The sequence below is a fragment of the Ochotona princeps genome, chromosome 17 (genome assembly GCF_030435755.1).
Source record: "Ochotona princeps isolate mOchPri1 chromosome 17, mOchPri1.hap1, whole genome shotgun sequence".
Lineage (NCBI taxonomy): Eukaryota > Metazoa > Chordata > Mammalia > Lagomorpha > Ochotonidae > Ochotona > Ochotona princeps.
In genome coordinates this window covers 54,241,702-54,255,149 of record NC_080848.1, presented here as the reverse complement: position 1 = coordinate 54,255,149, position 13,448 = coordinate 54,241,702, and the positions used below count along the sequence as shown (strand labels likewise).

General features: G+C 54.8%; 3 protein-coding genes across 3 annotated transcripts; 1 reads left to right on the top strand and 2 right to left on the bottom strand.

The window, feature by feature from the left end:
• Nucleotides 1-392: 392 nt before the first annotated feature.
• Nucleotides 393-1,059, top strand: C17H17orf114 (chromosome 17 C17orf114 homolog). The gene is made up of 2 exons (XM_058676402.1): nucleotides 393-465; nucleotides 890-1,059. Exons 1-2 carry the CDS (start codon nucleotides 393-395, stop codon nucleotides 1,057-1,059), a joined length of 243 nt encoding a protein of 80 aa, XP_058532385.1.
• A 4,283-nt stretch (nucleotides 1,060-5,342) lies between these two features.
• PSMB6 (proteasome 20S subunit beta 6) lies at nucleotides 5,343-7,093 on the bottom strand. Its single transcript, XM_004594845.3, has 6 exons — nucleotides 6,936-7,093; nucleotides 6,592-6,659; nucleotides 6,173-6,304; nucleotides 5,957-6,086; nucleotides 5,685-5,829; nucleotides 5,343-5,558 (listed from the first exon to the last, which is right to left on the bottom strand). The coding sequence occupies exons 1-6, from the start codon at nucleotides 7,035-7,037 to the stop codon at nucleotides 5,416-5,418; spliced, it is 720 nt and encodes a 239-aa protein (XP_004594902.2). The 5' UTR covers nucleotides 7,038-7,093; the 3' UTR covers nucleotides 5,343-5,415.
• Nucleotides 7,094-11,840: 4,747 nt separating this feature from the next.
• Nucleotides 11,841-13,158, bottom strand: GLTPD2 (glycolipid transfer protein domain containing 2). The gene is given in 6 exon segments (XM_058676468.1): nucleotides 11,841-12,126; nucleotides 12,129-12,164; nucleotides 12,167-12,399; nucleotides 12,491-12,643; nucleotides 12,817-12,853; nucleotides 13,053-13,158. Coding segments are annotated over 6 exon segments (828 nt in total). The 3' UTR covers nucleotides 11,841-11,863.
• Nucleotides 13,159-13,448: the final 290 nt, after the last annotated feature.

Below are 13,448 nucleotides of genomic sequence, written 5' to 3'. Positions count from 1 at the left end.
ATAAATGTGTATGTGTGTGTGTTATAAATGAATTTAACCATGTGAAGCCTGGCACCAATGCTCTTCATGGTTAGAGACTAAATTTTTATTCTATCACAGCACCTACATTTGTCTCTGCCACGCCACCCCTTCCGATGCTGTCCTGTATTTCCATGGAGATCAAAAAGAACCCCAAAACTATGGAGGTCAAAAATAGGTGTTTGAATGGGAGTGTCTCCCCACTCCATGTCTCTGCCTTCCTCTCCCCTTCCATCTCCTGGCGCCTATAATCACCAGGCGGTCTGGGGCTAAGTGGTAGTTTTGCCCATGATGGGGGGCTTGGAAACCACACCCATCTCCCTGGAACTCTCCTGGTCGCTCCCAGCAGCATCCTAGTTTCCTCCACAGTTGAGATGGGTCTCAAAGGGGCTTGGTGTTTCCGCTGGTGTGGGTGCCGGAGACAGCGAGGGACTGAAAGGGGAGCAGGTATGGGGGCAGATGGGGCCGACGAGGCGGGAAAGTGGGCTGTCAGGCAGCTAGCCAGGTGCATGGGGAAGAAAGACAAGTGCCCAGGCCGGCGAAGGGAGAGGAGCATCTGTGTCCCTGGGTGGGAGCTGGCTACACACTCTGCAGGGTATGGTGCAAGATGAAAGACAGGTGACTGCACCAAACCTGGGGCCCCTTGGGGGGAGCCCTTGTGAGCAGGGACCGGGCGGCTGCACAGCTCCCACCTGAGCCCATCAAGCCAGCCCCTCCTCACATCCTTGCTCATACCGGCAGCTCCTCACCAACTTCAGAGCCATCCCCCCACTGAGGCACCTTACCCAGCCTCCTTCCCTCTGCACTCTGGCTGGGGAGGGGGTGGCGAACCCAAACCCACACGCCGCCCCCTTCTCACTCTCATTTTCAGGCCTGGATGTCATGGCCCTTCCAGCGCCCAGCCCAGCTGCAGCCCCCGGTGTGCCGGCTGAGGGCGGGCGACTCTCCCCGGGGGCAGGGGCCTACTTCCGCCGGAAAGCCCGCCTCTCCTTCCGCCACCAGCTGCACGACATGGCATCTGCCAACGACTCCACCATCTGAAGGGGGCAACTGGAACCTCAACTTTTCTTCCCCCGGGCTTCTGAGTAGTGAATCCCATTAAAAGTGTTCAGAATGGCCAAGCATTGTGTGTTTGGTGGAGGGGAGGGGGTGGTAAGAGGAGATGGAGCCAAGGCACTGCATCATGGGGTATGAGATAACGAATCAGGCCTCTCGAATGCAGTGTCCACGTGTGGCTGGTGGGATAGGAAGATGGCTAGAACCAAACTGCAGCACTGATGTGAGAGAGCAGTCTGGGGAGCCGGGGAGGTGTGCAGGACAGTGGCAGGGGACAGAGCGGTGATTTAGAAGGCATATTCAATCAATACACCTTGGGTGTCTGTCCCTTGCTGGGCATGGAATGTGCAGGAATGAAGCAGAAACAAACAACCCTTTCTTCTCATGGAGCTGACTCAGCAATAGAGGAGGCAGACAGAAGTAAACAAGCAAACATGACAGTGTAAGATCCTGCAAATCCTACTAGAAGGAAAATTGCGCCACCATCCCATATTCGTGTCCCCTGGTTGCTCCACCTCTGAATCAGCTGCCTGCTAATGTGCCTAGGAAAAGCAGCCGAGGATGGCGCAAGTGCTTGGGCCCCTGCACCCAGGTGGGAGGCTCAGAGGAAGCTCCTGGCCCAGGCTTTGGCCTGGCTCAGCCCTGACTACTGTGGTCACCTAGAGGGTGAACCCAGCAGGTAGATCCGTGTCCCTCTTGCTCTTCTGTAACTCTTTCAGGTAAAGAAACAAACAAGCAAATAAGTAAGTGAATCTTAAAAAAAAAAAGGGAAGGAAGAAAGTTACACAGAGTAATTCAAGAGAGGGCCAGAGGAAGAGAAGGTAATTTGTGCCAATGGCCAGCACGGGCCTTTCTGTTGAAGGGACACTGGAGCCAAGAGCTACACTGCTGTATGAAGACGGGAATGATGAGCTAGTCCAAGTTCACCAACTCCAACAAGCGCGCTTCTCTGATACAGCATGCTGGTTGGCTGTACAGAAGGGCAGGGAGTACATGGGACATCCATGGCATCCACTCCATTTTGCTGTAAATATCAAACTGCTCTAATGACAATACTTAAAAACAAACGGGGGGCCCGGCAGTGTGGCCTAGTGGCTAAAGTCCTCACCTTGCATGCACCGGGATCCCATATGGGCACCAGTTCTAATCCCAACAGCTCCACTTCCTATCCAGCTCCCTGCTTGTGGCCTGGGAAAGCAGTCGAGGACGGCCCAATGCATTGGGACTCTGCACCCTCGTGGGAGACCTGGGGGAGGTTCCGGGTTCCCGGCTTCGGATCGGCGCAGCATCGGCCCGTTGCGGTCACTTGGGGAGTGAATCATCGGATGGAAGATCTTCCTCTCTGTCTCTCCTCCTCTGTGTATATCTGGCTGTAATAAAATGAATAAATCTTTAAAAAAAAGAAAAAGAAAAAAAACGGGGGGCTGGTCAGCGTGGCCTAGTGGGTAAAGTCCTTGCCTGAATGTGCCAGGATCCCATATGGGCGCTGGTTCTAATCCCAGAAGCTCTGCTTCCCATCCAGCTCCCTGCTTGTGGCCTGGGAAAGCAGCAGAGGATGGCCCAAAGCCTTGGGACCCTGTACGCATGTGAGAGACCCAGAATAAGCTCCTGGCTCCTGGCTTGGGATCAGCTCAGCTTTGGCCATTGTGGCCACTTGGGGAGTGAATCGTTGGACAGGAGATTTTCCTCTCTGTAAGTCTGCCTTTCCAATATAAATAAATTTTTTTTTTTACATCCCACCCTTATTGGACCTCAGAGTTCTTGCAAGCCTGTATTCATCGTACACAACTCGCACGAAAATAAATCTTTAACTAACAAAACCAAACAGGGCCCAGTGTGGTAGCCTAGTGGCTAAAGTCCTTACCTTGCACACGCTGGGATCCCAAATGGGTGCTGGTTCATGTTCTAGCTGCTGTACTTCCCTTCCAGCTCTGTATCTCCTTCTGTTAGTCTGATCTTACAACATAAATAAATCTTAAAACCAAAAAACAAAAAGCAAAGCAATTGGAGCCTGCACAGAACAAGTGAAAATCTCAGAGGATCCAGCCAATGAGACAGAAGGCTCCAGTGTGGAGGTGAGGGACAGGTGTTCCAAACCCAAGCACAGAGCCAAACTACTCTAGGTGTGACGGTAAGCTGGGAGGACGGGGAACAGGGACAGAAATCCATCTCACATGGCCAGAGCCGACCACGGGTGCTGCCTGGGGAAGCACTGGGGAGGGGCCAGAGTGGACACAGCCAGGTCAGCAGGGCGCTGCTGCTGTCCTCCAGGCAAGGGATAATGTGACCAGGACTGCAATGGAGAGAGGCAAATGTGCTGCAGAAGGTGCTGAGCACTGCTTCATAGAGCGAGGCTGGAAAAGGAAGGCAGAGAAGCATCAGAGCTGATTACTTCAGAGGGAGGGCTGCATTAAAGGTTCTGGCATGAAAATCAAAGGTTCTGAGGTCAGCGTTGTAGCCTAGTGGCTAAAGTCCCTGCCCTGCAGGCGCTGGGATCCCATATGGGCGCTGCTTCATACCCGGATGCTCCACTTCCCTTCCAACTCCCTGCCTGTGGCCTGGGAAAACAGTAGAGGATGGTCCAAAGCCTTGGGACCCTGCACCCATGTTGGAGACCCAGAAGGAACTCCTGGCTCCTGGGTTTGGATCAGCTCAGCTCTGGCCACGGCGTCCACCTGGGCAGTGAATCAGCAGATGGAAGATCTTTCTCCTTTTGTAAATTTGACTTTCCAATAAAAATAAATAAATAAATCATTAAAAAAAAAAAAAAAGACAATCAAAGGTTCCAGGTTTCACTGATGGCTCTAGTTGCTGGTTCCCTGCCATCCACATGGGAGACCCAGCCTGGGATCCTGGCTCCTACATTAAACCTGGAGCAGCCCAGGCCATTGCGGGCATTTAGGGGAGTGAATCAGCTGATAACAGATTTCTCCCTGCCTGTCAAATAAATTAAAACAAACAAACATTCAGGTCCTGCACTGTGCTGCAGCATGTAAACCTGCCCCGTGGTGCTGGCATCCTCTACGGGTGCCCATTTGAATTCCAGCTGTCCTACCGCCACTCCAATTCTCTGCTAAAAGCCTGAGGAAAGCTTGGGCCCCTTGCCACCCATTTGAGAGACCCATAATTAGCTCCTGGCATCAGCTCAGCACAGCCCCAGGCTGTTGTGGCCATGTGGGGAGTGAACCAGCAGATAGCGGATGTCTCTGTAACTCCTTCAAATAAATACAGTAAATGTTACAGACATTTCATGCCAGGAAGCAATTTACTGCAGAACAAGGCTTGCAGATGTAGCTCCCAGTTTCCCAACCCAGCAGCCGATGGTGTCATAGTCACTGAGCAGCACGGCCTCTGTCAGGAGCCTGGCTGCAGAGGGGTCAGGGTCCATTTCTCAGAGGCCAGGGAAGCGGTGGCCTTCAGAGCTGGCTGAGAGTACTGCCAGGGGCTAGCCTCTTCCAGCCAGAATCGCCCTGAGACTCCAGCAAAGGCCCAGCAACCCCCCAGAAGCCAAGGTCACAGTGCGGCTGACCACAAAACGAGGTGCCAGATATTAGACAGACCATGAGGCTGGGTCAGAAGACTCCTCTGGACTGGCACAGTGGCTCAACAGACTAATTCTCCACCTGTAAGAGCAGCGTCCCATATGAGTGCTGGTTTGGTTTGGTTTGCATCCTGGCTGCTCCACTTCCTTTCCAGCTCCCTGCCTGTGTCCTGGGAAAGCAGTGGAGGATGACCCAGTCCATCTTGAGATCCTGCACCCATGTGGGAGACCCCGAAGAAGCTCCTGACTCCTGGCTTTGGATCAGCTCAGCTCCAGCTGCTGTGATCACTTGGGGAATGAGTCAGCGGATAGGAGATCTTTCTCTTTGTAAACCTGTCTTTCCAATAAATAAATCAATCTAAAAAAAAATTCCTCTGGGTCTCAGGGTCAGTGGACACCCATGCTGACTAGCAAGAAGCCAGCTTAGGAAAGGTGACTATAGTCCCAGGATTCTGAGTTCCACCTTGGGCTTAACAGGGAAGGGGTGCTGTGGGTACCACTGTCTGGCAGTTGGGGACCTGGTTACGGCAGGAGGTAGGCGCATATGGTCTGGAGAAAGAGGTTTGAAGAGCACTCATAAAAAGATGCAGCGAGGAGGGCACATTCACAAACCCCCTTCCACTTTCCCTCCAACTCCCTTTGAGCTCAGTGCAGGGGTCTGCACGGACAGGAGTGTGTCAGCCAGGGTCAGGCTCAAGGTCAAACAAAGAATCCCAAAGCACAAAGATTCTCTTTGACAAACTGTTTATTAAATGTTGTTTGTGTGGCATGTCTCCTATTGCATTTTAGAGTCCTAAGGTTCAGGGGGGTGGTAAGGTGGCAATGGTGAATTTGGGTATCTGGTCTCCCAAAAGCACCTGCCGCTCTACCCCGGATTCTGCGATGGCCGCCAGGCGGATGACCCCACCGCTGGAGCCGTCCCGCTCCATGGCCAACGCAAGAGCTGGGAAACAGGAGAAAGTTTGGTTCAGAGAGGCAGGTCTTGGGATCATGACCGGGGGTGGGGGGTGGGGAAGGCCACCTTGGCTTGGGAAGGAACATGGCAGCTCCCAGAAGGCCAAGGACTCACCGTTGGCGGTGAGCTGCAGACACTCTTCCTTGGTCATGCCTTCTCGGTAGGTGGCGTCCACATAGCCGTAGATGTATGAACTCCCGGAACCTCCGATAGCAAAGGACTGCCTCACCATCATGCCGCCCATGGGCACTGAGTACACCTGCCAGACGGAGTATGGACAGTTGCTTTGGTCACCAGCTATGTTCCCAGGCCCCCAACATGTGTCCCACCGTGGGACTGGTCTGGGGAGGCGCAGGACCAAACAAGGCATGGCTCCAGGGTCTGACCTGCCCGCCTTCCTGCGGGTCCCAGCCTGCAATGATGATACCAGCCATAAGATCTTCCCGGTATCTGTAACACATCTCCTTGAAGAGGCTGGCCGCTGTGTGCACCAGGGGAGGCTCATTGAGTTCAATGCTGAGAAGGCAGAGGCCACGGACAAAACAGTGTCAGAACCTGGGAGCAGGCCATTTTCGCTCCCCTCAAACCGCCCACCACAGCACCTGTGGAAACCAAGCTGGTAGGTGACTGCGTCTGCAACCGCCTGGGTATCGGCCGCGGAGCCGGAGCGGCAGCAGAAAATGTGGTCGTGAATCGGCGTCAACTTGTCAGTCACCCGGTTGGCGATGTAGGACCTGCCGAAAGCCGACAGGACAGTGAGAGGGAAGTCCCCAACTGCCTCCCACTCCGGCCAGGAAATCCAGGGCGGCCTCTCGGTTCTCAGCCCAACTCAAGCCGGCTGCAGAGCTGGTCTTTAATGGAAGGATTTCACCAAAGGCCCAGAACAGGAAGCCGTGGAGGACGGGACAAAGCCTTCTTTGCAGGGAGAGCAGCCCCCCTCCCCAGCTGGGTCGGCCTGGGCCAAGGCTGGACAGGCAGTCAGGGCAGGCAGGGGTCTTTCACACGTGTGTCCCGCGCTCACCCTGTGGTTGTTCTGGAGTCAGCCCCCAACACCACGCCCCCGTCAAACTGCACAGCCATGATCGTGGTCTGGGGAGGGGGAGAAGGGCGAGGGTCAGCCCGCCCACCATTCCCTGCACACACACAGACACCCTCTTCAAGTCTCACGGACTCCCCGAATCGCAGCTCTTAAACCCCGACAGCGTCTCAAGACTCCACAACGTCGGGCTGCAGCCCACCCTCCGCCTCCCGCTCCCCGAGCACCACACGGTCCCCTCCGCCTGCCTCGGCCCTCCAAACCCGACCGGGCGGTACCCTCCCTGCCCCCGCGCAGGCACACCGCCTGAACCCCGACCCCTTCCTCACCCCGGTGGAGACTTCCCGGTTCTCCCAGTCCGGGGTGAGGGCCTCAGGCCCCCAGGCCGGAGCCGGGCCCGCTCCGCGAGCACCTAACACGGCGGCCGCCATCTTCCTCCCCCGGTGCTGCCACAAAGCAACTTGTCGTAAAGCGCTCTGTCACGGTCTTCCGTCGCGCTGAGCCCTGCGAGGGGAGGAGCCACGCCGCGGTTGACGGCAGAAGGGAAACGCAGAGCGTAAGCGACGGATCTTTTGCGACAGTTGAGCGTTTGGGGGCAGTGTGGCAAGCGACGGAGACCCAGGAGCCCTGTGGCTCAGGCTGTGCTGGTGTGTCTGGGCGGCGTTGCTGTTGGAAACAACAGTGTAAATCTGATGCAGTTTCTTGCGTTCCTGACAGCCACGCTGGAGGATATGGAGTGCCTCCATATCCTCACCAATACTCAGTGTGTGTGTGTGTGTGTTAAATATAGCCAGTCTGATGGGTGTTAGACCTTATCTTGGGGTTTTGATTTACATCTGGAGCGTATTTCCAGGTGCTGATTTGCTATTTAAATATCTTCTCTGAAACAATGTCTACTCAAGCTGTTTTTTAAGATTAATTAATTTGAAAGGCAGAGAGGGGAGGAGAGAGAAAGAGGGAGAGAGTTTTAATTTCTTTCTCTCTTTTCTTTTTTTCTCTTTTTCTTTCTTTGTCTCTTTCTTTCCCTCTTTCTCTCTCTCTCTTTCTCTCTTTCTTTTTTTCCCCAGAAACCAAAGAGACCCTTAATCGGCTGGTTGACTCCACAGATGGCTCGAAAGCCTTGCCTGGGCCGGGTGTAAGCCAGGAGCTTCTTCCGGCTCTCCCATGTGCTGCGGGATCTCAAGCACTTGGAGCACCTTCTGCTGTTTTCCAGGCACCTTAGCAGGGAGCCACACTGAATTGAATTTACACCAGCATTGCATGAGATGTCGGTGTTACAGACAGGAGCTTAGCCTGAAACACCACAACACTGGCCGCTGCTTCTCATTTCCTAAAGATGGAACTACTTCTCCACTTGGAGAAAAAGATCTTCCTCTCTGTCTCTCCTCCTCTCTGTATATCTGACTTGGTAATAAAAATAAAAATAAAAAAATCTTAAAAAAAAAATCATCCTGGACAGAGGGACCAGCAAGTTGCAAAGGTTCGGAGACAGAAGCCTGCCTGCTGGCCAGTGAGAACTAGCTTGATAAATGGCAGTAACAGTGACGCTTTCCATAGCTCTATGCTAGGGGCAATGTGGTGGCACAGCAAACTAAACTTCTGCCTTCAGTACCAGCATCACACATAGGCGGCGGTTCAGGCCCCAGCTCCTCCACTTCCCATCCAGCTCTTCCACTTCCCTTCCAGCTCCCTGCTAATGTGCCTGTGTGGCCCTGTGCCTATGTGAAGATCTGAAAGAAGCTCTTGACTCCTGGCTTCCACTGCCCCAACCTGGCCATTGTGGTCATGTGAGTAGTGAACCAGTGGAGGGAGGATCTCACTCTCTCTCTCTCTCTCTTTTTTTTTAAGATTTATTTATTTTTATTGGAAAGGCAGCTATACAGAGAGGAGGAGGAGAGAGAGGAAGATCTTCCATCTGATGATTCACTCTCTAAGCAGCCATAAAGGCTAGAGCTGAATCAATCTGATGCCAGGAACCAGGAGCCTCTTCCAGGTCTCCCACACGGATGCAGGGTCCCAAGGGTTTGGGCCGTCCTCTACTTCTTTCCCAGGCCACAGGCAGGGAGCTGGAAGGAAAGTGGAGCAGCCTGGGCGTGAACTGGTTCCTATATGGGATTCTGGGCATGCAAAGCAAGCACTTTAGCCACTAGGCTACCGTGCTGGGCCTGAAAAAGTTTTAATATTTGTAAAGATGTATTGATTTCAGGCCCATCATAATAGCATAGTGGCTAAAGTCCTTGCCTTGAATGCGCCAGGATCCCATATGGGCTCTGGTTCTTGTCCCAGTGACCCTGCTTTCCATCCAGCTCCCTGCCTGTGACCTGGGAAGGCAATTGAGGGCAGCCTGGGGCCTTGGGTCCTACACCCACATGGGAGACCTGGAGGGGGCTCCTGGCTCCTGGCTTCGGATCGGTGTAGCACCAGCCATTGTGGTCACTTGGGGAGTGAATCATCAGATGTAAGATCTTCCTCTCTGTCTCTCCTCCTCTCTGTATATCTGCCTTTCCAATAAAAATAAACAGATATAAAAAAGATGTATTGTTTTGTTTGAAAAGCAGAGTAAGAGAGAAGGAGAGATGTACCGTCTTGTGGCTTGCCCACCAGATGGCCACAACAGCCCGGGCTGAGCCAGACTGAAGCCACAAGTTTCTTCAAGTTCCCCCACATGTGCAGCAGGCCCCAAGCACTTGAGTCACCTTTTATTTTTTAATTTTATTTTAACATAGTTTACATAGTTGAGACGGATCCATGCCCATGTTGGCTTCTGACTAGGGCATGGAGGGTCATGCACGGAGGAAGGTAGGTGGACACACATTTCAGTCCTTTTAAAACATCTTCTGCTGTTTTCCCAGGTGCATTACAGGGAGCTGGATCAGAAGTGGGGCAGCTAGGATATGAATTGATGCCCTGGTGTTGCAGGTGGCAACTTTATCCACTACACTACAACACCACCCTGCAAAAGTGGTATCTTAACCGCTACACCGGACTTCTGTCCTGTGATGTATATTTTAAAGAATCACTTTCTTCTTTTTTAAAATTTATTTATTTATATTGGACAGTCAGATGTACAGAGAGGAGCAGAGACACAGAGGAAGATATTTCATCTGCTGATTCACTCCCTAAGTGGTCACAATGCCCAGAGCGGAGCTGATCCAAAGCCAGGAGCCAGGTGCTTTTTCCAGGGCTCTCACATGGGTGTAGGGTCTCAAAAGTTTGGGCCATTGTCTGGTACTGTCCTAGGCTACAGGTAGAGAGCTGCATGGGAAGCAGGCCTGCTGGGACATGAATTGCAGCATTATGGGATCCTGGACTGTACAAGGAGAGGACTTAATCAACTAGGCTACCACGTCATATCCAAAATCATTTTATTTTGCTTTAGCATTTAAAAAAATCACTTTATTGGGCCCGGCGGCGTGGCCTAGCGGCTAAAGTCCTCTCCTTGAACGCGCCCCGGGATCCCATATGGGCGCTGGTTCTAATCCTGGCAGCTCCACTTCCCATCCAGCTCCCGGCTTGTGGCCTGGGAAAGCAGTCGAGGACGGCCCAAAGCTTTGGGACCCTGCACCCGCGTGGGAGACCTAGAAGAGGTTCCTGGTTCCCTGCATCGGATCGGCGCGTACCGGCCAGTTGCGGCCACTTGGGGAGTGAAACATCGGATGGAAGATCTTCCTCTCTGTCTCTCCTCCTCTCTGTATATCCGGCTTTCCAATAACAATAAAATCTTTAAAAAAAAAATCACTTTATTAACTTGAGAAACAGAGAGAAATCATTTATTTGCTCACTCCTTAAATGCTCCCAACAACCTTGTTTATGTCAGACCAAAACCAGGAGCCAGGAACTCAGTTCAGACCTGTTATACTGGGTGGTAGGAGCTCAGCCCCTTGGGTTGCCATTCCTGCCTTCAGGGTCTACATGAGGAAGAAGCCCGACAACAGAGAGGAATTGGGTATCAAACCCAGGGAAACAGGATTCAGGCTCCTTAGCCTGTGCTAAAGAATTACTGACAATACAGACAAGGACAGAATGGACAGAGAGACAACGAGGAGGCTGTAAAATCTAGGTAATGGAAAAGGTTGGCTCTGGGATTGGCCTTGTACCATACGGGCATCATTCTAGTCTAGGCTGCTCCACTTCCAGCTCAGCTCCCTGCTAATGTGCTTGGGGAAGCAGTGGAGGAAGGCCCAAGTCTTTGATCCCTGCACCTGTGTGGGAAGCTCCTGGCTTGGACCAGGCCAGCTGCAGCCATTGCCACTATTTGTGGAGTGAAGAAATGATTGGAAGCTCTCTCTCTGTTCCTGCCCCCTTTCTGTAACTCTGCCTTTCAAACAAATAGATATTTAAAAAAAAAAAAAGAAAAGAAAAGAAAAAGTTGGCTGTGGCAAGGCTGGTAGCAGCGGAATAGATAGGCTGAACACTGGTGTGACCACGGAGGAGCCCAAGGAAGATCCAGGTAACAAAGTCGCGGCCTGAGTGCCTGGGAAGTGAAGCTGTCCTTCCCTGCGCTGGTGGAGTCTGTGGAGGAACTATCGGAGCACAGGCGCTTTGTTTTCTCCTTACAACCTCAGCTTTGGACCTGCTGCATTGGCTGTGTGGACATTCAGTGGACATTCAGGTGGAAATCCGTATGGGCCGCTGAAGGGTGCTATCATGTGGAAGAAAGGACCGGAGCTGGCTTTTGGGAGTTCGCGGAGGAGGCGCCCAAGCGCTGTGCTGCGCACCATTGTGGGAGTGGCAGAGGAAGTGGTCCAGCGAGGGCGCGTCTGCTGCGCGGCAGGACGCGGGGTGGGTAAGGGTGTGCAGCAGGGCAGAGGGTGCCGGTCACTCCCGGAGGAGGAGACGCTGGGCTGGGGCAGAGCTGCCAGGACCACGTGGAGGGCGGGAGGGCAGGCCTGGGGACTTGGCATGGAGTCGGTCAACAACTCCATGGCAGAGGAACGGCTGGGATAGGCTGGGCGCGAGTCTACTGGCTACCGGGAAAGGGAATACTTATTTGTCCACGTTTCCTCTTAAGTTTCCGTGAACGCCCGCAGCCATCAGACAAAACACCTTAAGTCGGTGGCTGCCAGTTAATCCTTTTTATTCCTCACTGCTCCCCCGACCTTCCTGAGACTGTGGGGCCGAGAATCACGCCCACTGGGAGCCCGGACCAGCACGGAAGGGGCGGGCGTCTGGGCAGGTGCAGCGGCCGCTGCCCTGGGACGCATAGAACCCGCCCGAGGGCGCTCGGTTCCCCCGCCAGACTCGGTTTCAGAGGTCTTCAGGCCAACAGCAGCAGACCGCGCTCGGCCAGCAGGCCCTGGGTGCGGCTGTAGACGTCCTCCAGGGTCCTGGCGGCTCGGACCAGCGCGGCCCGCGCCTCTGCCTCTCCAGCCCCGGGACAGGCCAGCTCGAGCAAACGGCCACGACCTGGGAGGGCGAGGAACGCGAGGCGGGCGGCCTGACGGATGAGCCAAGGGTGGTGAGGGGCCAGGGCTGCGCCATAGGCATCACCTCACTGCGCGCCGACGTCCGGCCTCCCCGCGTGCCGGTGGCCGCGCGGTGGAGACAGAGCTGGGACAGCGCAGTGCGCGGTGCGGCAGGAGCAGTGTTTGCAAGCCTGAGGCCCCGGATGAGTCTCGGGGTGCTGTTCCCCGCCGCTGCAGCACTCCCGCCTGCTGCTCCCAAGCCACCATGGCCCCCAGCGACGTGTAGTGCGCGGCGTCCGGGCCGTGTACCTGAGCTTCCAGGGCTGTCACCTTGCTGATGGCTTCGCTCGTGGCGAAGGTGAAGACGGAGCCGAGGGGAGTTAGGAGCCTGCGTGTGGAGGCACAGGGGGAGGGCGGAAGCGAGGGAGCCTTCTGAGAGGGCTGAGGCGGAGCTGGCTGGAGGGCTGGAGACCGCTCACCTGAGCAGTGCCCTCCAGCCAGCCAAGTACTGCGACAAGACCACGTCCCCTTCGACGTTCAGACTGGCACGGAACGGTCGCATCATGCGCCCCAGCATCCCCTCAGGGTCCAGACACGGAGGATGCCACCTGGGGTCCTGACTCTCGCGGGATCTGGGAGATGGACAGGAGGGCAAGGGGGCAGGGGGCGGAGGCCTGCTTGTTTGACACTGGGACCCGCGGGGCGCTCGTGCGCTGCTAGCTTCCGACTGGAAGTGGGTGGGTCAGAGAGAAGGCTCTTCAGCCTGGCTCCATTCCCACCCCTGCTCCCTGTTTGAGGACCTTACCTGGCGCTCCCAGCCCCTGCCTTAGTCCCCAGCATACCTGGGAAGGCAGCGGTCCCTTCGGAATGTTGAAAGGGACCTCAAGCCTGCAGCCTGGGAGAGAGGAAGCCATCCGTTGGTGAGGGTTGGAGATGGGGACTTGGATCCCAAGGGCTTGTGCCCTGGGCGCCCCCTCCACCCCGCCGCCGCCCACCCACCTACCCACCCACCGCCAGCAGGTGAGTAAAGAAGCCACTCACTGGATATCCGAGCACCAAAGCAAAGCAACAGCAGTGCAAAGGCCGCGAGAGGGATGGCACAGCGGGACCAGCGCCGGACATCAGGAGGTGGCAACACGACCCCCATGGCTGTTGACTGGGATCAGCGCCCCCTCACCAGCCCCTACTCGGTCTGTGTTCCTCCAGCAGGGGAGAGAATCCCGCTGTGCATGGAGGTGGGAAGAGTTAAAAATTAATCTACCAAGGTCCTCTCCCCTATGCCCTTTGCCTTAGGGGCAGCCACGCTGAGGAGGGGGATTTGGAGGACTTAGCAGCAAGCACAACCTCCACACTCCAGGGTGCTGGGAAGAACCAGCTCCTCCACGGAGCAGTGGTGTGGGCCGTAAATTAACTCAGGGTTTGAAGTCTCCCCCACTG

Bases quoted from the DNA above. Each gene is read 5' to 3' on its own strand.
- C17H17orf114 (XM_058676402.1), top strand. From the start codon at position 393: ATGGGTCTCAAAGGGGCTTGGTGTTTCCGCTGGTGTGGGTGCCGGAGA. The intron at 466-889 runs GTATGGGGGCAG...TCTCATTTTCAG, and splicing joins AGGGACTGAAAGGGGAGCAG to GCCTGGATGTCATGGCCCTT.
- PSMB6 (XM_004594845.3), bottom strand. From the start codon at position 7,037: ATGGCGGCCGCCGTGTTAGGTGCTCGCGGAGCGGGCCCGGCTCCGGCC. The intron at 6,660-6,935 runs GTGAGGAAGGGG...CCCCCTCCCCAG, and splicing joins ACCGGGAAGTCTCCACCGGG to ACCACGATCATGGCTGTGCA. The intron at 5,559-5,684 runs GTGAGTCCTTGG...CCTGTTTCCCAG, and splicing joins TCTGCAGCTCACCGCCAACG to CTCTTGCGTTGGCCATGGAG.